The 23,903-nt window shown below is 36.8% G+C and overlaps 2 protein-coding genes across 3 annotated transcripts; both read left to right on the forward strand.

Annotated features, from left to right (window-relative positions):
• Nucleotides 1-147: 147 nt before the first annotated feature.
• On the forward strand, nucleotides 148-7,970 carry LOC129088633 (delta(24)-sterol reductase-like; the record flags this gene model as incomplete). The annotated part of the gene is made up of 6 exons (XM_054595970.1): nucleotides 148-266; nucleotides 2,058-2,321; nucleotides 2,825-2,968; nucleotides 5,966-6,163; nucleotides 6,246-6,424; nucleotides 6,804-7,970. Coding segments are annotated over 6 exons (1,058 nt in total), but the record flags the coding sequence as incomplete, so codon positions are not given.
• A 10,263-nt stretch (nucleotides 7,971-18,233) lies between these two features.
• On the forward strand, nucleotides 18,234-23,565 carry LOC129088634 (transmembrane protein 205-like). 2 transcript variants are annotated; one of them, XM_054595972.1, is made up of 4 exons: nucleotides 18,234-18,326; nucleotides 19,965-20,171; nucleotides 21,372-21,535; nucleotides 21,631-23,565. In XM_054595972.1, the coding sequence occupies exons 2-4, from the start codon at nucleotides 20,072-20,074 to the stop codon at nucleotides 21,931-21,933; spliced, it is 567 nt and encodes a 188-aa protein (XP_054451947.1). In that variant the 5' UTR covers nucleotides 18,234-18,326; nucleotides 19,965-20,071; the 3' UTR covers nucleotides 21,934-23,565. The 2 variants fall into 2 exon arrangements, with proteins under 2 accessions (XP_054451947.1, XP_054451946.1); XM_054595971.1 differs by having other exon boundaries at nucleotides 18,314-18,443.
• The last annotated feature ends 338 nt before the right edge of the window (nucleotides 23,566-23,903 follow it).

Genomic DNA, 23,903 nt, shown 5'->3' on the forward strand with positions numbered 1-23,903 from the left:
GTCCACACATGCACATACATACTAATCTCCCAGCAGGCAAGCGCTGCTTTGTGTGTGTGTGTGTGTGTGCGTGTGTGTGTGTGTGTGTGTTTGCCCAACTGGAAAGATATTGAATTTACGACTCTTTAATTCTCTCTCCTCTCTCAGGTGGTTTGGTGATGGGTACAGGCATCGAGTCATCCTCTCACATTTACGGGCTGTTTCAGCACATCTGCGTAGCGTTTGAACTGGTTTTAGCTGATGGCAGCTTGGTTCGCTGCACTGAGGTGAGTATTTTGTTTGTGTGTGTGTGTGTGTGACGTTAGTGTGTGTGTGTGTGTGTGTGTTCAGGAGCCCTGTAACATGAAGTGAGATTAGTGGGCTACTTAGCACACAATCTTGACTCTTGTTTTTAAGAGTCGCTCTGCTGCCTCGGGCGACTGGTTGCCCCGTCGCTCAGAGGTCCCTGCGGCCGATCCACCCGGTCACAGCTTCTTTCTGTCCTGGCCCCTCAGTGGTGGAATGAACTCCCCACTGACGTCAGGACAGCAGAGTCGCTGCCCATCTTTAGACGCAGGCTGAAAACTCACCTCTTCATGAAGTACTACCCTGAGCCTTCCTCGTAGCACTTATTGCATTCGTATTAGTTGTTGCACTTACTGTATTCGTATCAGTTCGCTGCACTTATTGAATTTGTATTCGTTTACTGCACTTATCCTATTCGTAGTAGTTTGTAGCACTTATTATATTCGGATTAGTCTGTTGCAATTATTGTTTTCGTAGTAATTTGCCTCTGCACTATACTTTTGCTCTGGCTTATGCTTTGAGATGCTTGCTTAAGAAAGGAGATGCACTTATGACTTCTGGTGACTAGTAGTTCTCTTGAATACCTATGTTGAATACACTTCCTGTAAGTCGCTTTGGATAAAAGCGTCTGCTAAATGACTGTAATGTAATGTAATGTAATGTAAGGTATCACAAAGTTCACTCATGTTTAACCATGGATCACCACGGCAACACCATCATCACATCATCTGGAAGCAACTAACAACAACCCTCCTCCATAACGTCTCAGCTCGACCCTGATTTCAAGCTTAAAATGTTAATGTGGCAATACTTTAACGCAACTCAAATCCCGATGGAATTGCCAAAATAGATTAAAAAGAAACACATAACAAATGGTACTTCCTGTTTACGGAAACATTCCAGCTGTTTTCTATTTTTGTACCAAGAGCTACCAAATGAACAGTCATTAGCGCTGTCACTGAAAGAGAGAACAGGCTTCAGCTCAGGCTCAATCTAGCTTTACCTGTAAGAAGCAAAGTCCGGGTCGATCTATACATGTGTTAAGTCACATCTATGTGACGCATTTAACATCACTGCAAGTTATCTTATCATTCATAATAAAGTGAGATAATGTTAGACCCCTTATAATGAAAAGTATCCACATCCTCTCTTTCTCCAAACTGACATATCAGTTCTACTCATAGAATGAGAAGTAGTCATAGTAACCGTGACATCACATTTTAAGCAACCACAATGGTTACAATTAACTTTCATGAACTGAAACACACTGTGAAAGGGTGAAAGCACTAAGACGAAAACACAGACAACTCTCAGACCGGACAACGCTGGGTCAGCGACCTGTCAAACACAAGGTAGCCCCGCCCTAAAGGATACCCTGATTTATGGTCTATTTGACACTGAATGCCTCAGCTCCGTCACCTTGCACAGCAGCTGAATTCTCACGATATCCCAAGATCGTGCGAGAGTCTCGTCCTCCACTAATCATTTTCAAATGGTCGCTAATGTAAAAGGAGGCCAGACTTGGTTGTGCTTGTGATAGTAGCCCCAGAGTTGCAGTAAAATGTTGTGCAATTGTCTCATAAAGTAAGCAAAAAGAGTTGTCATCTTGTGGAGAAGATGAAGTGGTGGGCGGTTTGCTAATGGTTTAATGGTCAAAGCCAACATGGTTGCAAATAGCCAAACGTTAGAAACCCAGAAGGCAGAGACCACATTTATAAATGTGCAGTTTGTTCTTGTTCAAATACACAATATACATTCTTTCTGTCACGTAGGAGGAGAACTCGGACCTGTTCCACGCCGTCCCGTGGTCCTGTGGAACTCTGGGGTTCCTGGTTGCAGCAGAGATTAAAATAGTGCCGGCTAAACCCTGGGTGAAGCTGCACTACGAGCCGGTCAGAGGGCTGGAGAACATCTGTAAGCGCTTCACTGAGGCGTCGGAGAACCGGCAGAACACGTTCGTAGAGGGCCTCCAGTACTCTCGGGACACCGCCGTCATCATGACGGGAACAATGACCGACCACGCCGAGTCTGATAAGGTGAGGTGTTTGTGAGCGTGTTTGACTTGTTTTCACGTGTTTTATCAGACACCGTATACAGCGCTGTTGGCGGCAGCAACCTGTCAAGCACAACAAGCCCCGCCCTAAAGCATCCCCTGCTTTATGGTCTGTTTGACTCTAAATGGAGCATCATTTACTAAATGAACATCATGCTGTATTGAAGAAGACTTGAAACTAGAGATTGAGACCATAAACTCATGTTTACAATGTTTACTGAGGGAATAAATCAAGAGAGAAGTAGAGTCATTTTCTCATAGACTTCTATACAACCAGAGGAGTCGCCCCCTGATGGACAGGAGAGAGAATGCAGCTTTAAGACACTTCCTCATCGGCTTCACTCGGCAGATGTTGCCGCCTGGTTCTCCCTCAATACTGGACCAATTCAAAAAGTTGATTAGTCACTTAGACAAAACACATGTGATGATAGGTTGAAAAATATCAAAGTTTCCCTTTTAACCTCCCTTCATCCTCTCTGACGTCAGATCAACAGAATCGGCCTTCACTTTAAACCCTGGTTCTTCAAACACGTGGAGGGCTACCTGAAAGACGACCAGGCCGGAGTGGAATACATCCCTCTGAGACAGTACTACCACAGACACACACGCAGCATCTTCTGGGAGCTTCAGGTACTCACAAAACCACATGCACACACACACACACACACACACACACACACACACACACACACACACACACACACACACACACACACACACACACACACACACACACACCATTAAGTTACTGCACATTTCTTCCAGATATTAGCTCGTCATCATCTCATCAACTCCTTGCTAACTTCTCTTTAGTACACTCTAATGCTCTTTCTCTGACACACACACACACACACACACACACACACACACACACACACACACACACACACACACACACACACACACACACACACACACACACCATTAGCCATTAGTGAGAAGGGCTTGGCATCCTTTCTTTTGTATCAGTAAGTGGTGTGATGAATTATGCATAGCATTGGTTTGGCTAGATACCTACAGGAGCCTAGCTCTGGGCTTTTGGGTGCTCCCTGTTTTTTAAAAGGTGTTTTTTTCTGTAGAGGATTCAGAGGAAAAGGCAGACAATATCTGGGCTGAACTATGCTTTGATTTTAAAAACAGTTTTTCAATTTTTGTTGTGTTTGACATGGAGATGTGAGAGGAGAGTGTTTTACATTATTTGGCAGGTTGTGACTGCCCTCTGCTGGAATATTAGAGGAGTGCAACTGGATTGTATCAGCGTCTCATTTACTTTCAACTTTATGACAAATTTTATCCTCATATAGGAATTAAACATTATATGAGGCACAAGAATATTATTATGATTCACATGTAATATTAAATGTTAAAATACTGTATGCAATTATTTGGGTGGGGAGGACGGGGACCTTCACAGTATTAACATTTTATTTAGACCCTCCTCATCTTTATTTTTATTTTTATTTTTATTTTTTTAAATAAGTCATCACACAGGGGATGACTGAAATAAAATAAAAAATGGGTTATGATTATTACTATTTATTTATTTTTGTGTGTCAACACCATGATTTTGAAATACTGACATTGCTCATTCCTACACATTTACAGTGGGTACGGAAAGTATTCAGACCCCTTTAAATTTTTCACTCTTTGTTTCATTGCAGCCATTTGCTAAAATCGAAAAAGTTCATTTTTTTTCGCATTAATGTACACTCAGCAACCTATCTTGACAGAAAAAACAGAAATGTAGAAATTTTTGCAAATTTATTAAAAAAAGAAAAACTGAAATATCACATGGTCATAAGTATTCAGACCCTTTGCTGTGACACTCATATTTAACTCACATGCTGTCCATTTCTTCTGATCCTCCTTGAGATGGTTCTACTCCTTCATTGGAGTCCAGCTGTGTTTAATTAAACTGATTGGACTTGATTAGGAAAGGCACACACCTGTCTATATAAGACCTTACAGCTCACAGTGCATGTACAGAACAAATGAGAATCATGAGGTCGAAGGAACTGCCCAAGGAGCTCAGAGACAGAATTGTGGCAAGGCACAGATCTGGCCAAGGTTACAAAATAATTTCTGCAGCACTCAAGGTTCCTAAGAGCACAGTGACCTCCATAATCCTTAAATGGAAGAAGTATGGGATGACCAGAACTCTTCCTAGACCTGGCCGTCCAGCCAAACTGAGCAATCGTGGGAGAAGAGCCTTGGTGAGAGAGGTAAAGAAGAACCCAAAGATCACTGTGGCTGAGCTCCAGAGATGCAGTAGGGAGATGGGAGAAAGTTCCACAAAGTCAACTATCACTGCAGCCCTCCACCAGTCGGGGCTTTATGGCAGAGTGGCCCGACGGAAGCCTCTCCTCAGTGCAAGACATATGAAAGCCCGCATAGAGTTTGCCAAAAAACACATGGAGGACTCCCAAACTATGAGAAATAAGATTCTCTGGTCTGATGAGACCAAGATTGAACTTTTTGGCGTTACAATTCTAAGCGGTATGTGTGGAGAAAACCAGGCACTGCTCATCACCTGCCCAATACAATCCCAACAGTGAAACATGGTGGTGGCAGCATCATGCTATGGGGGTGTTTTTCAGCTGCAGGGACAGGACGACTGGTTGCAATTGAAGGAAAGATGAATGCGGCCAAGTACAGAGATATCCTGGAAGAAAACTTCCTCCAGAGTGCTCAGGACCTCAGACTGGGCCGAAGGTTCACCTTCCAACAAGACAATGACCCGAAGCACACAGCTAAAATAACAAAGGAGTGGCTTCGGAACAAGTCTGTGACCATTCTTGACTGGCCCAGCCAGAGCCCTGACCTAAACCCAATTGAGCATCTCTGGAGAGACCTGAAAATGGCTGTCCACCAACGTTCACCATCCAACCTGACAGAACTGGAGAGGATCTGCAAGGAAGAATGGCAGAGGATCCCCAAATCCAGGTGTGAGACACTTGTTGCATCATTCCCAAGAAGACTCATGGCTGTACTAGCTCAAAAGGGTGCTTCTACTCAATACTGAGCAAAGGGTCTGAATACTTATGACCATGTGATATTTCAGTTTTTCTTTTTTAATAAATTTGCAAAAATTTCTACATTTCTGTTTTTTTTTTCTGTCAAGATGGGTTGCTGAGTGTACATTAATGCGAAAAAAAATGAACTTTTTTCGATTATAGCAAATGGCTGCAATGAAACAAAGGGTGAAAAATTTAAAGGGGTCTGAATACTTTCCGTACCCACTGTATCTTGATTAATAGGTCTGCAAAAAATGATAATTATCTACATCATTTAGACTTGAAAAAATTGTAAAAAAGTCCAACACAGATTTCCAGAAGCCAACTTGACATCGTGAAAATACTTCCTCTGATTTCACAGCCCAAAACCCAAGAATATTTCATTTTCATTTCTATAAAACAAAGAAAGAGCAGATTTGAGAAACCGATATCAGCAAATGTTTGGCTATTTTGTAAAAAAAATAAAATAACTGACTTGTTAGTTATTATATTTTTTTTCCCTAACTGATTCATTGTTACAGCCGAATTCATCATGGAACGCCAATCTACCATCATCTTTTAACCGGTTTGTGTACTTCTCTCTCTCTCTGTATATTTGTGTCCTTTTCTCCAGGATATCATTCCCTTCGGCAACAACCCGATATTCCGCTGGCTCTTTGGATGGATGGTTCCTCCTAAGATCTCGCTGTTGAAGCTCACGCAGGGCGAGACCATCAGACGGCTGTATGAACAGCACCACGTGGTCCAGGACATGCTGGTTCCCATGAAGAACCTGCAGGCCGCCATCACGCGCTTCCACGAGGACATCGACGTAAGACTCAGATGTGAATGAAACCACTACAAACCTTCTGTTTATGGTCCTGTTTGATCTCCTGCGTCCTCTGCTGTTTCAGGTTTACCCTCTGTGGCTGTGTCCCTTCCTGCTGCCCCCCGGCAGAGGGATGGTCCACCCCAAAGGTCAGGAGGAGGAGCTGTATGTGGACATCGGAGCTTATGGAGAACCTAAAGTCAAACACTTTGAAGCTAAAGCGTCCACACGTCAGCTGGAGAAGTTTGTTAGAGACGTGCACGGGTAAGTCTGAAATAATACGTGAAAATGATCATTAGTAAGGTGATATCTTATAATCAATAGGCGATTTGTTCATTTTTAACAGTGGGAGATGGAGCCGGTTTGTTTTGTTCCTAAATGATTGTGAAAAAAATAATAATTGTGATTATTTCTTTGCTGATATTGAAACTAGCAATATCATTTGCAATTTGCAATAAAGGGAATTTTTACATTTTACATTTTTTATTGAAAAAACAATATGGGGTGATTCTTGCAGGGATCTGCACCAAACAATGATTATTATTTGTTTTATTAAGTCTGTAAAATATGATTATATCTCTGCAGCAGCACAATATTTAATTTTAAAATGGTGCTTTTGTCTTTTTAACAAATAATCCACCAGGTTCCAGATGCTGTATGCAGATGTGTACATGGACCGGGAGGAGTTTTGGGAGATGTTTGACGGACAGCTGTATCACAGACTGAGGGAGGAACTCGGCTGTAAGGAGGCCTTCCCGGAGGTTTACGACAAAATCTGTAAATCCGCCCGACACTGACCCCCCCCCCCAACATCACTGGTACCCAGACACAGAGGCTCTGTGTCTGCAGCACAAAAACAAACTGTTTAACACAAAGATACGTCTCAGAAATAAGCTCTCTGCACACAGTACTACAAGCTAAAGGCTTACATTTTTCGGCAACCAAGCTGTGTCTTAAGGCCCTTCTGTCAAAGCAAGAGCACAAGTATTGTATGTCATGAATATGTTTTTTCCCCCCCTTTCTCTATAGATTATTTCAACATCCATGTTCTCATTTCATTTCTTTATTGCTTTACCAAAAAAAAAAGCCTTAAGTGTAAGTTTATGGGAGCAAATTGGACCATATTTTTTATTTTTGTTTTGGTTTTAAATGTGTATTTTTGGCCGTGTTTCACTACCTAATAATTACCTACAAGTGCCATACACTTTGAAAACATGACTTGAGTCAAGCACATATTTAAAATACATACTTATGTAATAAATATCTGAAAAAGAGAAACCAAACCAGCTATATTGTTACTCATAGGATGCCTATTCTGATATTTAAAAAAAATCATATCATCAGGACTTTGTAAGGATTTAATTAATTAGTTTAAATTCTTTCATTCTCATGCATTTTTTAAATATAGATTCTTAAATTGGTTTTTTTTTGGGGGGTAATAATAATAATAATAATAATAATAATTAAGCCTTTATTAGTCCCACAATGGGGAAATTATTTCTCTGCATTTAACCCATCCCGGAGGAGCAGTGGGCTGCAATGAAGCGCCCGGGGAGCAACTTGGGGTTAGGTGTCTTGCTCAAGGACACCTCGGCATGTTGCCGGTAGAGGGGTTTGATACAATGCAGCACTGTAGTAATAATTGTTTTCACAGCTGTCACATGAACATAGTCAAAGCTAATTTATTTGCTCTGAGCAGATTTGTTTGACTATTTGAATAACGGCCCAGTGCAAAACTGATCTCTTTTCTTTCTGTAACTTTCAACTTCTCTTTTCATTTGTGGCATATAGTGAAATAAATGAATATGCTCATCAATACTTATTTCATTTTGTTTGAATAACTTGACGGAATAACTTTTTGGGGGTTTGTTTGTTGTCCCTGTGTGATCGGAAAGGCATCAGAGCAAACCAAAGACTAAGAAGTTTTTACTTTTTCTTAATTGGACAATTTCAAAATATGCCGGTATGTTGGAGGAGCCCTTTTAACATTTAATCCGTAGCGGTGCGGTAGTAGAAATCAACAATTGTTTTTGGGCTAGTTACAATTCCAAGCCAACATATCCACTATTCCAACATATCCACTATGTAATTTTGACTAGTAGCAATTACATTTAAATATATTAATCAATATGTCGCTTGTCAAAATGATACCAATAATTCATGTCTTAATAGTGGATTGTTGTAGATAACTATAACTTAATTAAACCAGTCAACTTTTACCATGAACTTCTATTCAATTTCAATAACAGATATATTTTATTTTGATGAGTTATAATTCCAAGTATATATATATCCATAATGTAAATAATAACTAAATTCTCACTATTTAAAATGTTAATTGTTGATATCAACAATTAAATTATCACCAATGGCATTGTTCATTGTAGATATCTACATATACTCTAACATTACAAGCATGATAAATTGAATTCTGGATATTCTAACAAGTGGAAATTAAATTATTGATATGTTGGATTGTTATAATAACTTGTAATCATGTTATCTATCTTGAATTATGTTTCAGATATATTTTATATAATCTCCCTTAGCAAGACCTGTCAATCATAATCCTTTTTTTATATTGAACATAGCACATGAACAATTTCACAAATTGTTAATAAGAAACGGCAAAATAAAAACATTCAAACTAACATGCCAGGGGGGCAAACGCAGAGTTTAAATAAAAAAACGTTTTTAGACAAACAAAGTAACAAGAATCACAGTATATATAATAATAATAATAATAATAATAATAATAATAATAATAATAATAATAATAATAATAATAATAATAATAATAATAATACTACTACTACTACTACTACTACTACTACTACCGGCTGCACAGTGGTGTAGTGGTTAGCACTACGCCTCACAGCAAGAGGGGCCCGGGTCGCCCGGGCTGGACAACCTTCTGTGTGGAGTTTGCATGTTCTCCCCGTGTCAGCGTGGGTTCTCTCCGGGTTCTCCGGCTTCCTCCCACAGTCCAAAGACATGCAGCTTAGGTGCATTGAAGACTCTAAAATTGCCAGTAGGTGTGGATGTGAGTGTGAATGGTTGTCTGTCTCTATATGTCAGCCCTGTGACAGGCTGGTGACCTGTCCAGGGTGAACCCTGCCTTCACCCAATGACAGCTGAGATCGGCTCCAGCACCCCTGCGACCCTTAACTGGATAAGCAGGTTACGGAAAATGGAAAATGGATAATAATACCAGATGAATGCAATGTGCTCTTGAAGTCAAGCTGGTCAACAGAACACCCTAAAATTGATATGACTTAAACTAACAAAGGCCTTTTTGTTGGTACAGCATTTAATAGTTTTTATATACAGTTCCAACTCTTTGTAAGAATAATTAATAGATTTATTATATATGACCTTTTTTCAAATTTTGTCATGGGTTAAGAATCCAAATATAACATTTTTATATTATAATAATAATTATAATAATAATAATAATTATTATTATAATTATAATTATAATTATAATTATTATTATAATAATTAATAATAATAATAATAATAATTATAATTATTATTATAATTATTATATATTATATTTTTTATATTATAATAATAATAATAATAATAATAATAAATGTATTATATGGGATAAAATACGTTATTAAAAACACCACTTTTATATTTGGAAGCTGTTAACTGTCTTTAAAAAGGTTATTGCTAACAAGTGGCTAAATAAGACTACAGAGGTTGGCGGGGAAATTAGACGTCATCACGTCGAACGCTTGTCCGCAGTGGTGGTGACGTCGTATTCGTGCGACGTTGGTGTAGTTCGTTAGGCTAACTAAAGCTTTTTACTTCTGGTGAATGATGTCCTGTCATTTATGATTAAACAAATGTTTATGATTATCTACAACAAAGCTTTTTTTTATATGAAAACTTAATAATAGTAGTAATAATAATTTTATTTATATAGCTCCTTTTAAAAGCAGTCATAAACAAAATAAAGATATATATATATAAAAAAGTACTTGCATTTTTTATTTACCAAGAGTAACCTAAAGTACTTTATATATATAATATATTATATATATATATTATATATATAAAAGTACTTGCATTTTTTATTTACCTAGAGTAACCTGCAAGTACTTTTATTTTTATATATATATATATATACACGTTAAGGTGGCTACCCAAATGTAAGCTACATACAGAGATCTATAGGAGCATTTAACCATTGTCCTCAGTGTCATTTCATTGTATTATATGTATTGTTATATGTATTATACATTTTCAAGTTTGTCAGAATTGTTATTTACTCGCCAATTGTTCATGTCCTCTCAGTTTGTACAGTTTGATGTGTCCTCTTTATTAATAAGTTAAACATATAGACATAATAACTGTCACTAACATTATTATGCCTATGCTAAATGTTTTCTTTTCTTTCAATTGTAGGAAGATGACAACAAGACCGCATTAAATTTAGCTGTTGTGATGAACAGTAGTGGACCTCAGCCCCAATCCCAGCATGCACCTCAGCCAACTGTTCAGGCTTCTAATGAAGGAGCAGTGAGGAGGAACCCTGTCGCTGTGGCTCCAGTAGTTTGGTCTGCACATTCAGTTCAGGTCAGCAAACCGTTTCACAACACACGTAGATATATTACAGACAAAATGTGCTTTTGGTGATGGTTCAAAATAAAATATCATGGATATTGGTATCAGCAGTCAAGGCTAAATTCAAATGCGTAAACATTTCTTCGTATTCATCTCCTCTAGTCTGCCGTCTGTAGTCTGAATCCGAAGACTGCCCTGTCGTCTGATGATGGAGCAGTGAGGAGGAAACTTGTCACTATAGCTCCATCACTGCATCAACAGCCACTTCAGGTTTGCTAACTTACTAATTTCTTTCATATTTATTCGATCACCTAGTGGTGCAGAGTGCTGCAGGAATGAGTACTGAAACATTTCATATTTCATATGTGCAAAAATGTGAACCCAACCATTCAGTCAGATTATTCGTCTGACCTCTTTTGCTCCCACCATGTCAACAGCAGCGCAAGTTCCATGTCCTGTCATCTATTATTCTATGAGTTTTTCTGATGTTTTCGTTTTTTGCCGTGGTATCATGTTCATATAGGTATCAAGATATTTAGGCAGGTATCGTATCAAAGTCATAATTTTGGTATCGTGAAAGCACTAGTATCACCCCTCTCACTTTGTACAATCTGATCAAATGTCTCCTCTTTATTAAATAGTTACACATATATAAAGTTCTTCTTTTTTTATCAGGCTCCTAATGAAGGAGCAGTGAGGAGGAACCCTGTCTCCGTGGCTCCAGTAGTTTGGTCCTCACATTCAGTTCAGGTCAGCAAACCGTTTCACAACACTCGTAGAAAATCTTACAGAGAAATGTGCTAATCATGATAGCTCAAAATAACATCAGTAGTCAAGGCTTAGTTAAAATGTGTTGCTGTTTCTTCTTCTCTACTTTAGTCTGCCGTCTGTAGTCTGAAACCGAGGCCTCAGCTCCAGCCCAAGCATCTTCCTCATCCGACCGCCCTGCTGACTGATGATGGAGCAGTGATGAAGAAACTCTTCACCATAGCTCCGGCACTGCATCAACGACCACTTCAGGTTTGTTAACTTCCCTTTCAGTAAACATTCTGTCATGACCTACACACCAACCTGACGTGACAGATGGTTTGTTACACAGAACCGTCTAAGAAGCCGTCATTAAAAACTGTTTTAGAGAAGGGCAGGTCCTTAAAATGTTTTATTGGCAGTTGATTGGATGAACCATCCGTCTATCAAACTCATCATCTTTGATTATTTCTTTACTATTAGCTGTATTGCAAAGTGCAGAGTGCTGCAAGGAGTAAGCCCAAAAACTCTGAAATTAGTCATCATTTTTGCACAATCTTTTTTGTTAGATGCCTGAAATAAGGTTGAAGAGATTTTATGTTATGTTCTACAACAAAAATACGTCAGTAAATATCCCTCTTGTGAATTTTGACGCAACCAATTTGATCTCATGTGTTCTTTTTATTATTAAGACAGAAACACATTTATCAATAACAACTGTCACTCACATCGTTATGCCTTAGCTAAAATTCATCTATTTTTTCATATTCTAGGCAGCTGTTAACCAGACAGCAACAAATTCGTACCCGCAATCCCAGCATGCACCACTTCCAACTGTTCAGGCTGGCCTAATGAAGGAGCAGTGAGGAGGAACCCTGTCTCTGTGGCTCCAGTAGTTTGGTCCTCACATTCAGTTCAGGTCAGCAAACCGTTACACAACACACGTAGATATATTACAGAGAAATGTGCTAATGGTGAATTATTCTGAAGTTTCTACTAGACCATCTCAGTTCATAATAAAATGTAGAAGTCAAAGCTAATCTGCAATGTGTTAACATTTCTTGTCTGTCTTTTCCTCTTTTGTAGTTTGCCGTCTGTAGTCTGACTCCGAGTTCTCAGCCTCAGCTCCAGTCAAAGCATCTTTCTCAGCTGAAGACCCGGCCGACTGATGATGGAGCAGCGAGGAAGAAACCTGTCCCCATAGCTCCAGCACTGCACAAACAGCCACTTCAGGTTTGTTAATATTAAAGGGATTGTTCACTTTCAATGTTTCAAAACTTAAAACGATTGGGTGTCTGCATATCTGACTGCAGGGCTCTTGCAAAGCTGAAAGAAATGGGAAAAAACTGGACAGCAACTTCCTCCAGTTGGAAAAGAATTTATGCAACAAGCGCACAGCGTCAAACAAAGCATCCGGAGGGGCGGAAAGCGGGTTCACAGCTTCAGAGGAATGCCAGGCAAGTCAAATAGACTGGTTATATTGATACACCTCATGAAAACATTCTCATTTAATGTGTAATAACCTCTACTAAATGTTTTCACCACAGGACAACGCTGGAAACAGGATGTCACCAGAGCATGAAGCATCGATTAAGATTGAAATGGAGGTCATGTCACCATGCAAGCAAGAAGAAGAGGAATCTAAAATATCATTGTAACTAGTGAAAATTATATTTGTACTCGTTACAGTTATTTTTATATATATCTACAGTTTCTTTCCTAACTAGTCAGATTTGAATTTTAGCTTTTGAATGTGCAGAAAGTTTTTAATATAGCAGAAGTCGTGCTCAAACACACATGAGCTATTAAAATCCAGGGGTTTATAAATTTAGTGAAATTAATTAATGTATCATTGACTTAACATTAGTGGTACATGCTCATTTAATTCCCCAAATAAAAGACACAAAAGAGAATGGAAGAGTGAATCATGCCTACATGTGTGTTGACTCAGCAGAGATGACATTAAATGAGAAAGTTTTTTTCCATTATATTTTGAGTTGTCATTTTTCCACCATAAATTGGTGCTTAAAAAAAGTGTTTGACGATCGAAACTTTAAAAAAAAACTGACACACTTGGCCCATTTAAAAGTTGATTAATGGCTTTGTGGTTTAAGGATGTGAGGCCTACATATCCAAAATGGTTTGTTTATATGTTGGACATATATCGGAAATGCAATTGTTGATATCTGAAATGGGAAATTGCATCTCCAATAGTCACAATAACTTTTTAACATATAGAAATTAAATTCTAGATACCTATATTCTAATCATATTTTTTTTACTAGTGATAAAGGAATAACTAATATTTGTAATTATAATAAAGATATCTGTTTAATCGAAATTTAATTTCTACATGTGATAATAAATTTGTAAAATGAGACAGGCGCTAAAACGAGGCGTTTCAGACAGAGGATGAATACACGTTTATTCAGGAAGTCATAGTATAGCATGTCGAAAAAAGTCATAGTATAGCATGTCGATAAGTCATAGTATAGTATTTAAAATGGGGCGGCTGTGGCGCAGTGGAGAGCAGGGTAGTTCTCCAATCAGAGGATCAGTTGGCAGTCGATGTGTCCTTGGGCAAGACACTTAACCCCAAGTTGTGTGTGAATGATATGTAATGATATGTAATATAAGCTTTGAGCTACTGATTGTAAGTCTCTTTGGATAAAAGTGTCTGCTAAATGACTGTAATGTAAAAAAATTCATAGTATAACATGTCTAAAATAGTAAAAAATAGTAAAAAAAAGAGTAATAAAAAGTCACAGTATAGCATGTCGAAAAAAGTTTAAAAAAATGTCATAGTATAGCATGTCGAAATAAAAAAAGTCATAGTATAGCCTGTCGAAAAAAGTGAAAAAGTCACGATATAGCATGTCGAAAAAATTGAAAAAAAGTCATAGTATAGTATGTCGAAAAAAGTAAAAAAAAGTCATATTGTAGCATGTCGAAAAAATTGGAAAAAGTCAAAGTATAGTATGTTGAAAAAAGTAAAAAAAAGTCATAGTATAGCATGTCGATAAAAGTCACAGAATAGCATGTCGAAATAAAAATAGTCAGAGTATAGCCTGTCGAAAAAAGTGAAAAAAGAAATAGTAGCATGTCGAAAAATTAAAAAAAAGTCAAAGTATAGTATATGTCGAAAAAAATAAAAAAACTGTCATAGTATAGCATGTAAAAAAAAGTCATAGTATAAGTATAGTATAGTATTTAAAATGGGGCGGCTGTGGCGCAGTGGAGAGCAAGTTCTCCAATCAGAGGATCAGTTGGCAGTCGATGTGTCCTTGGGCAAGACACTTAACCCCAAGTTGTGTGTGAATGATATGTAATGATATGTAATATAAGCTTTGAGCTACTGATTGTAAGTCTCTTTGGATAAAAGTGTCTGCTAAATGACTGTAATGTAAAAAAATTCATAGTATAACATGTCTAAAATAGTAAAAAAATAGTAAAAAAAAGTGAAAGTAATAAAAAGTCATAGTATAGTATGTCGAAAAAAGTAAAAAAAGGTCATAGTAGCATGTCGAAAAAAAGTTGAAAAAGTCAAAGTATAGTATGTTGAAAAAAGTAAAAAATGTCATAGTATAGCATGTCGAATAGCAAAAATAAAAAAGTCATAGTATAGCCTGTCGAAAAAAGTGAAAAAGTCAAAGTATAGTATGTTGAAAAAAGTTAAAAAAAAGTCATAGTATAGCATGTCGAAAAATAAAAAAAGTCATAGGAGCATGTCGAAAAAAATTGGAAAAAGTCTTTTATGTCGAAAAAATAAAAAAAGTCATAGTATAGTCGATAAAAACATGTAGTTTCAAAAAAGTCATAGTATAGTATGTCGAAAAAAAAAAAAGTCATAGTATAGCATGTCGAAAAAAGTAAAAAAAAGTCAAAGTATAGTATGTGAAAAAATAAAAAAAGTCAAAGTATAGTATGTCGAAAAATTAAAAAAAGTCATAGTATAGTATGTCGTAAAATAAAAAAAAAGTCATAGTATAGCATGTCGATAAGTCATAGTATAGTATTTAAAATGGGGCGGCTGTGGCGCAGTGGAGAGCAGGGTAGTTCTCCAATCAGAGGATCAGTTGGCAGTCGATGTGTCCTTGGGCAAGACACTTAACCCCAAGTTGTGTGTGAATGATATGTAATGATATGTAATATAAGCTTTGAGCTACTGATTGTAAGTCTCTTTGGATAAAAGTGTCTGCTAAATGACTGTAATGTAAAAAAAATTCATAGTATAACATGTCTAAAATAGTAAAAAATAGTAAAAAAAGAGTAATAAAAAGTCACAGTATAGCATGTCAAAAAAGGTCATAGTATAGCATGTCGAAAAAAGTTTAAAAAAATGTCATAGTATAGCATGTCGAAATAAAAAAAGTCATAGTATAGCCTGTAAAAAAAAAGTAGCCTGCAAAAAAAGAAAAAGTCAAAGTATAGTATGTTGAAAAAAGTAAAAAAAAGTCATAGTATAGCATGTCGAAAAATAAAAAAACTACTAATAAAGGATTGTCTTATCTTATCTTATAGTAAGTCATTAAACATTATTTTTTATAGTAGGTTCAAAAAGTGAAACTATAAAAAGTCATAGTATATATGTCGAAAAAAATGTCATAGTATAGCATGTCGAAAAAAAAAAAAGTCATAGTATAGTATGTTGAAAAAAAAGTAAAAAAAAGTCATAGTATAGTATGTCGAAAAATAAAAAAAAATAAAAATAGTATCCTTCTTATGTCTGTCATTAAACAAAAAAGTTATAGTAGCATGTCAAAAAAGTAAAAAAAAATCATAGTATGTGCAATATAGTCATGTCAAAAAATGTCATAATATAATAAAAAAAATTGTTGTCATAGTATTTTATGTCTTATTTAAAACTTGTGAAAAAGTCAAAGTATATTTTTAAAATGTCTTTCTTAAGTAGTATGTCGAAAAATTGGAAAAAAAAAATAGTCTCAAGTCACTTTAGTATAGCTGTCTGTAAGCCTGCAAAAACTAGCTACTAATAAAGGATTGTATTATCTTATCTTATAGTAAGTCATTAAACATTATTTTTTTATAGTAGGTTCAAAAAGTGAAACTATAAAAAGTCATAGTATAGTATGTCGTAAAAGTGAAAAAGTCAAAGTATAGTATGTTGAAAAAAGTTAAAAAAAGTCATAGTATAGCATGTCGAAAAATAAAAAAAGTCATAGTAAGTAAAGGTCATAGTATACATGTCGAAAAAGTGAAAAAGTCAAAGTATAGTATGTTGAAAAAAGTCAAAAAAATTATAGTATAGTAGGTTCCTAAAAAAAAAAAAGTCATAGTCAGTTTGCATAAACCAACTCTGCTCCCAGCAGACCACATGACACTAATACAATGACACTAATACACTGTGCAATATAGTCTGTCTGTAAATATAATATTTCAGTTATTGTTGATTTTCTACTGTTTTTTGTTGCTTATTTATAATACTTGTTTTTTATTTCATTTTATTTTTACCTTAGCCTGCAAATTTCCCCGCTGCGGGACTAATAAAGGATTATCTTATCTTATCTTATAGTAAGTCATTAAACATTATTTTTTATAGTAGGTTCAAAAAGTGAAACTATAAAAAGTCATAGTATAGTATGTCGTAAAAAAGGTCATAGTATAGCATGTCGAAAAAGTGAAAAAGTCAAAGTATAGTATGTTGAAAAAAGTAAAAAAAAGTCACAGTATAGCATGTCGATAAAAGTCACAGAATAGCATGTCGAAAAAAGTTTCAAAAAATGTCATAGTATAGCATGTCGAAAAAAGTGAAAAAGTCAAAGTATAGTACGGTATGTCGAAAAATAAAAAAAAGTCATAGTATAGTATGTCGAAAAATTAAAAAAAGTCATAGTATAGTATGTCGTAAAATAAAAAAAAGTCATAGTATAGCATGTCGAAATAAAAAAAGTCAGAGTATAGCATGTCGAAAAATAAAAAAAGTCATAGTATAGTATGTCGAAAAATAAAAAAGTCATAGTCATAGTTCCTTCCTGCTGCTGTCAGGTTGCACAACCAAAGCAGACCACATGACACTAATACAATGACACTAATACACTGTGCAATATAGTCTGTCTGTAAATATAATATTTCAGTTATTGTTGATTTTCTACTGTTTTTTTATTGCTTAAAAACTTGGTCATTTTATTTTTATAGCATGTCGAAAAAGTGAAAAATCAAAGTATTATCTTGAAAAAAGTAAAAAACATTATTTTTATAGTAGGTTCAAAAAAATAAAAAAGTCATAGTATAGTATGTATTATCTTATCATTATAGTAAAAAAGTCATTAAACATTATTTTTATAGTAGGTTCAAAAAGTGAAACGATAAAAAGTCATAGTATAGTATGTCGTAAAAAAGTAAAAAAGGTCATAGTATAGCATGTCGAAATAAAAATAGTCATAGTATAGCATGTTGAAAAAAGTGAAAAAGTCAAAGTATAGTATGTTGAAAAAAGTAAAAAAGTCAAAGTATAGTATGTCGAAAAATAAAAAACTACTAATAAAGGATTGTCTTATCTTATCTTATAGTAAGTCATTAAACATTATTTTTATAGTAGGTTCAAAAAGTGAAACTACAAAAAGTCACAGTACAGTTTGGCATAAAGAAACAATTGTAAAAAAGTCATGTTAATGTTTGGTAGGAGTCTAAATGAACAATAGCTCCTCCTCAATTAAACTGAATAGTGAAGAGTGAACCGGTTCTTTTTAAGTCTGGATTAGAGGCAACTGCGCATGCGCCGCTCCGCCATCTTTGTTTCTGATTCACTTTCCCAGGAGCCGTTCAAAAGGATCGATTCGTTTCTTCATCGACTATCGACGCGATTACGTCACAGTCAGAGCAGGTGAGGTCACTGTCAGAGCGGCACAGGTGAGCTCCGGACTATCGATCAGCACCGGCGAAGCGTCGCCTTACTGGGATTTGAAAAAGAAGGAAAGAAAACAGTTTTACGGTCGATGACGTAAGAGCCGTAAAGATAAACTGCGCCTCTGGTTGTCTAGGCGACGCTGTCGTGCAGCTAAGGGAACTTCAGCTAGCAGCTAGCTCATGCTAACAGGCATTTATAGCCCTTGTTAGCTTAGCAAAGTTGTTGTTTTTTTACATGAAGGTGACTTTGAAGGCTTTCTGCTGCCTCCTCATGTGTTGTTAACGTTACAAGTGGGGTTAAATAATATATATTGCTTGTTTTAGTGCAAACTTTGAGAGTTAGCCTAGCCTAGCCTTACTAGTAGTGAGTGTTATTGGAAGGGATGTGCACATATGACCACGTGTTTCAAGAGGACAAACCCAGCTTATGAAGGGTACACTGTGTCCTGCACTGAGTTTAGTTACCTGTCCTAGCAACAGGTGTGACTGTAGTTCTTATGTAAAGGTGTGGAAGAATACACTGATTTTACCTGTCCTAGCAACAACAGGTGTGACTGTAGTTCTTATGTAAAGGTGTGGAAGAATACACTGAGTTTAGTTACCTGTCCTAGCAACAACAGGTGTGACTGTAGTTCTTATGTAAAGGTGTGGAAGAATACACTGATTTTAGTTACCTGTCCTAGCAACAACAGGTGTAGCTGTAGTTCTTATGTAAAGGTGTGGAAGAATACACTGATTTTAGTTACCTGTCCTAGCAACAACAGGTGTAGCTGTAGTTCTTATGTAAAGGTGTGGAAGAATACACTGATTTTAGTTACCTGTCCTAGCAACAGGTGTGACTGTAGTTCTTATGTAAAGGTGTGGAAGAATACACTGATTTTAGTTACCTGTCCTAGCAACAACAGGTGTAACTAGTTCTTATCTAAAGGAGTTTCAGTCTGCATACCAGCATGTGACTGGGGTTAAACATTCTAGATCACTATCACATTTTTTTACCCCCAGTTTGCTCACTATATGTGAAGAAGAGGAATCTAAAATATTGATAATTGTAACTAGTGAAAATTATATTTGTACTCGTTAGTTATTTTTATATATATATATACAGTTTCTTTCCTAACTAGTCAGATTTGAATTTTATCTTTTGAATGTGCACAACATGTTTCATATAGCAGAAGTTGTGCTCAAACACACATGAGCTATTACAATCCAGGGGTTTTATAAATGTAGTTAAATGAAATAATGAACAATTGACGTAACATTAGTGCTAAATGCTCATTAAGTTCCCCAAATAAAAGACACAAAAGAGGATGTCCTACATGTGTGTTGACTCAGCAGAGATGACATTAAATGAGAACGTTTTTTTCAATTATATTTTGAGTTGTCATCTTTCCACCATAAATTGGTGCTTAAAAAAGTGTTTGACGATCGAAATTTGAAAAAGAAACTGACACACTTGGCCCATTTAAAAGTTGATCAATTGCTTTGTGGTTTAAGGATATGACGCCTACATATCCAAAATGGTTTGTTTATATGTCGGACATTTATCGGAAATGATATCTGAAAGGGGAAATTGCATCTCCAATAGTCACAATAACTTTTTGCATTGTGTTTGCAGAAAGGCTCTGGAGCGGAGCATCAAGGAAGCATTGCCGGGTGGTGCAGTGTGTTTGGAGACTGCAGTGGAGTCCAGGCTGGAGAAGAGAGAGAGGCTGAGGAGACAACATGCCCACTGACGGGGAGCCCACGGTCACAGTCAAGATGCTGCAGCTGCTGCTACTCTCCACCTACTGGGGGATGCAGATCTGGGTCACCTTCATTTCAAGTTGGTACACACACACACACACACCAAAAAAAGTTAGTTAGAGAGCATGTATCAAGCATTTGGATCGGTCTTAAATTATCGAGACAATTCTGATAGACATGGCGTAAATAAGTCATATATAATAACATTTCCTTTTCACAATCAACACCAGAAATGAGCAAGGCGCCTGCAAATGACAGGGCAGTACAAATGCCAACCACACCCTGGTGTTTCATCTCCATCTCCTCACACAAGATCTCACTAAACTCACTCTCTCTTTTTCCACAAAATGATCCAAAACATTGGCAACAAGGAAGATTTTGGGTAGATAATTAGAATTTAAATCATTCCCTCTAAACAAAAACAAGGAAATCTGGTTTGCATTGACATCGAATAGGTAAATATAGGAATACTTTACATCTTAAATTGATTTTATATTACTCCAACTATGACTTAATTCAGGTAGAGGTCATCAACAATGGCTTCTGTTAAGATAAGATAATCCTTTATTATTTATATATATATATATATATATATATATATATATATATATATATATATATATATTTAATATAAGTCTCTCACTCTCCCCTATAAGTTATAAGATACAAAAGTCAGGTTATCCTTGTTGTGCCTTGGGGATTAATGAAAGGATACAGCCACCATGCTTTTTTTTTTTGGCCCTATTTTTTTGTTGGTTTTGAGACAATCGTGGTCAGTAAAGCTGCGTTTCTCTAAAAGGTTGTAGGGAGGCAAATAAGCACTTGCAATGACTAATGCCTCACCTTTCACCTAGTGTGGCTGAGGCTGGTGGCACCTTGATATGACACCCTCCACCCATACCACATGGTGCCTTTACGCAACCTAAACATGAGGGATGTTGTTAAATATAAAAGTTGTACATGCAGTACGGAGAAACCATAGCAGTAAATATCAAAATGTGCTACATGTTTTATTTTATTTTTAAATGTAAGCTAAAAGAAAGGCACATTTTAAAAAGGGAGCGTCCTCCATGCTCCAGTCCTTTATTATTCCTACAGCAGGGGGAATATGCAGGATCACAGCAGCAGAGTGGATAGTGCAAACAAGAGACATCAGCAAAAACAAGTATAAAAAATTTGTAATCACAAAGTTAAGGTATAATTGATAACACAAACTAAAATATGATATAATCGGATTGAATACTTGTTTGTTATCACTGAGTTGTTTCCTTCTGCTCAGGCTTTGTGATGGACAACCACCTGAACAGACACACCTACGGGTTCATCCAGAGTCGCCTCGTCCCGTTTTACCTCCACCTGGGTTCAGCTTGTGCCTTCTTCAACCTCACCATCTACGCTGTGTATCACCCCAGTGACATGCTGAACGACAGAGAAGCCTTTCAGGTGAGTCGCTTTGCTCCCAAGTTGTAAAAAAAACAAAAAACAACACAATTTAAGAATATTCGTTCTAATCTCTCGACTCGTCTTTCCTTCTCCAGATCTTCATCTTCTTCGTGTCGGTGACGGTCGCGGCCGTCAACGCCCAGTGGTTCGGCCAGATGACGTCGGAGATCATGGCGGACATGCACCTGATCGAGCAGGCGTGCGGGCTGGGCCAGGACATCGGGCTGTCGTCGAACCGCGAAGCTTACGCCAAGCTGTGCGACACGGACGCCAAATACAGACACATGAGCAGTCGCCTGTGGCTCTACAGACTGCTGTCGTCCCTCTGCAACCTCTGCTGCATAGGCTGCAACTTCTACAGCCTCTGCTACATGGCGGAGAACCTCGGCACGCTTTAAACCGACACAGAGCTGCTGGACTGTAACAAATATCACTCCCACATCAACAATTTTCTTTAAATCAAAGCAGTAAGTTATATATTTAATACACCAAGTCTCTCACTCTGCCTTATTAGTTATAAGACAAAAAAGTCAGGTTATCCTTGTTGTGCCTTGGGGATTAATGAAAGGATACAGCCACCATGCTTTTTTTTTTTTTTTGGCCCTATTTTTTTTTTTTGGGGTTTTGAGACAATCGTGGTCAGTAAAGCTGCGTTTCTCTAAAAGGTTGTAGGGAGGCAAATAAGCACGTGCAATGACTAATGCCTCACCTTTCACCTAGTGTGGCTGTGGCTGGTGGCACCTTGATATGACACCCTCCACCCATACCACATGGTGCCTTTATGCAACCTAAACATGAGGGATGTTGTTAAATATAAAAGTTGTACATGCAGTACGGAGAAACCATAGCAGTAAATATCAAAATGTGCTACATGTTTTTTAATTTTTTAAATGTAAGCTAAAAGAACATTTTAAAAAGGGAGCGTCCTCCATGCTGCTCAGTCCGGCTCTTCCTGTTTGGGTGCAGTTTGAATACTTTTTTCAGTGTGGTGTCACAGGTTTGTCCGGCTTACCTGAAGAGCACCTGTGAAGTGAAAGGTTGTTTATTATCATCCATCTTTAGTTCTCCAGGCTGCTGGTATGAAACAGAAAGAATTGTGAAGACTTGCTGAGATGATGTGGGTCTATTTTGACTAAATGTCTGTAATGATAATAGTTTGGAGCCCCCAGGAGATGATAAATAACTTGCAAAGAAAACCTTTCGGGGGCTCAGTATTGTTGTCTACTTGAAGACCTGAATGAAATCTCTCTCATTGACCCTTTCACTATTCACCACAGTACGACCTCCATTACCTTACAGTGTGCCTCAACTGAAAATCACATCAGATCTTTTAAAGATCTACAAAGCTGTTGCATCCGTAGCTTGAATCCCTCAAAGTCTGTTTGACTTTGTTCTCAAAATATACAGCCGTGTTTGGAATTGAAGCCAAATATTTGTTTTTCTTTTGTGTGAGAGAAGTTCTGGTTTAGACTTATGTCAACAAACCTCTCCATGCACTTTTTTTTTATTTTGTAACTGCTTAGGTGAAGCTCTTATATCGATGTGTTGGCTGTGTTTATCACGTCCATTAAACCAAAGATTTAAAAAAAGTACAGTAACAGCACATCAGAGCAGCTGAGTATTTATTCAGAAACTCCTTTTTGTGTTTTTCCTTGTTTGTTCAGGCTGGAGTGATGAAGGTGTTTATAATGTAACTGCCAAAGACAATGCAATATTACCTGGTTTTAAACTGCACATCCTTTTTTATTGTGTCGCCTGTTAGCTCTGCCAGTCTAAATTTAAAATAAAACTGAATGCAAAAATCATTTGACAGTTTTCTGCTTAAACACAAAAGCAGTGCTGTGTAATTTTTAGAGGATGATTTAACATGAATTTGTGGATATTTATGCTAGTGCCTTAATGTTAATGGTTATAAGTGTTATTGTGGTTTGTGTAATACTGAATGTAAGTTGCCTGAAGACCAGTGAGGTCAGTGGTTGGTAGTGGGTTTGTGTCAAACACGATTTGACAGTCTGGTTTTTTTGTATTAAAACAAGTGCTCTTTAACTTTTGTGCTTCAGCCTTTCCTCATTTTTATGTGGATTTATTTTTAATATTTGTTCAGCCAAAAACAAATAAACCCAGATTTTATCTGTGCAGTACAGCTGCTGATTGGAGGTCAAAATTTGGACTTTTATCTGGAAGTCTTTTACATATTTTGAGAGATGGACAGTATAGAATTGGAAGCCTTTAAAAGTGTACTCAATGTGTATATTTAGCATTTTTTTTGTATATTTAAAATGAAAGAATGGTCATTTTTAGAAATTTTAAAATGTTTGAATTTTATTAAATATATAATATGCTTGTTCTATGTATGAGGATTTGCACC

The sequence above is a fragment of the Anoplopoma fimbria genome, unplaced genomic scaffold (genome assembly GCF_027596085.1).
Source record: "Anoplopoma fimbria isolate UVic2021 breed Golden Eagle Sablefish unplaced genomic scaffold, Afim_UVic_2022 Un_contig_13718_pilon_pilon, whole genome shotgun sequence".
Lineage (NCBI taxonomy): Eukaryota > Metazoa > Chordata > Actinopteri > Perciformes > Anoplopomatidae > Anoplopoma > Anoplopoma fimbria.

Excerpts from the sequence above, each read along its gene's own strand:
- LOC129088634 (XM_054595972.1), top strand. The coding sequence starts at position 20,072 with ATGCCCACTGACGGGGAGCCCACGGTCACAGTCAAGATGCTGCAGCTG. Across the intron at positions 20,172-21,371 it reads CTGGGTCACCTTCATTTCAA|GCTTTGTGATGGACAACCAC; the intron begins GTTGGTACACAC and ends CCTTCTGCTCAG. Across the intron at positions 21,536-21,630 it reads ACGACAGAGAAGCCTTTCAG|ATCTTCATCTTCTTCGTGTC; the intron begins GTGAGTCGCTTT and ends TTCCTTCTCCAG.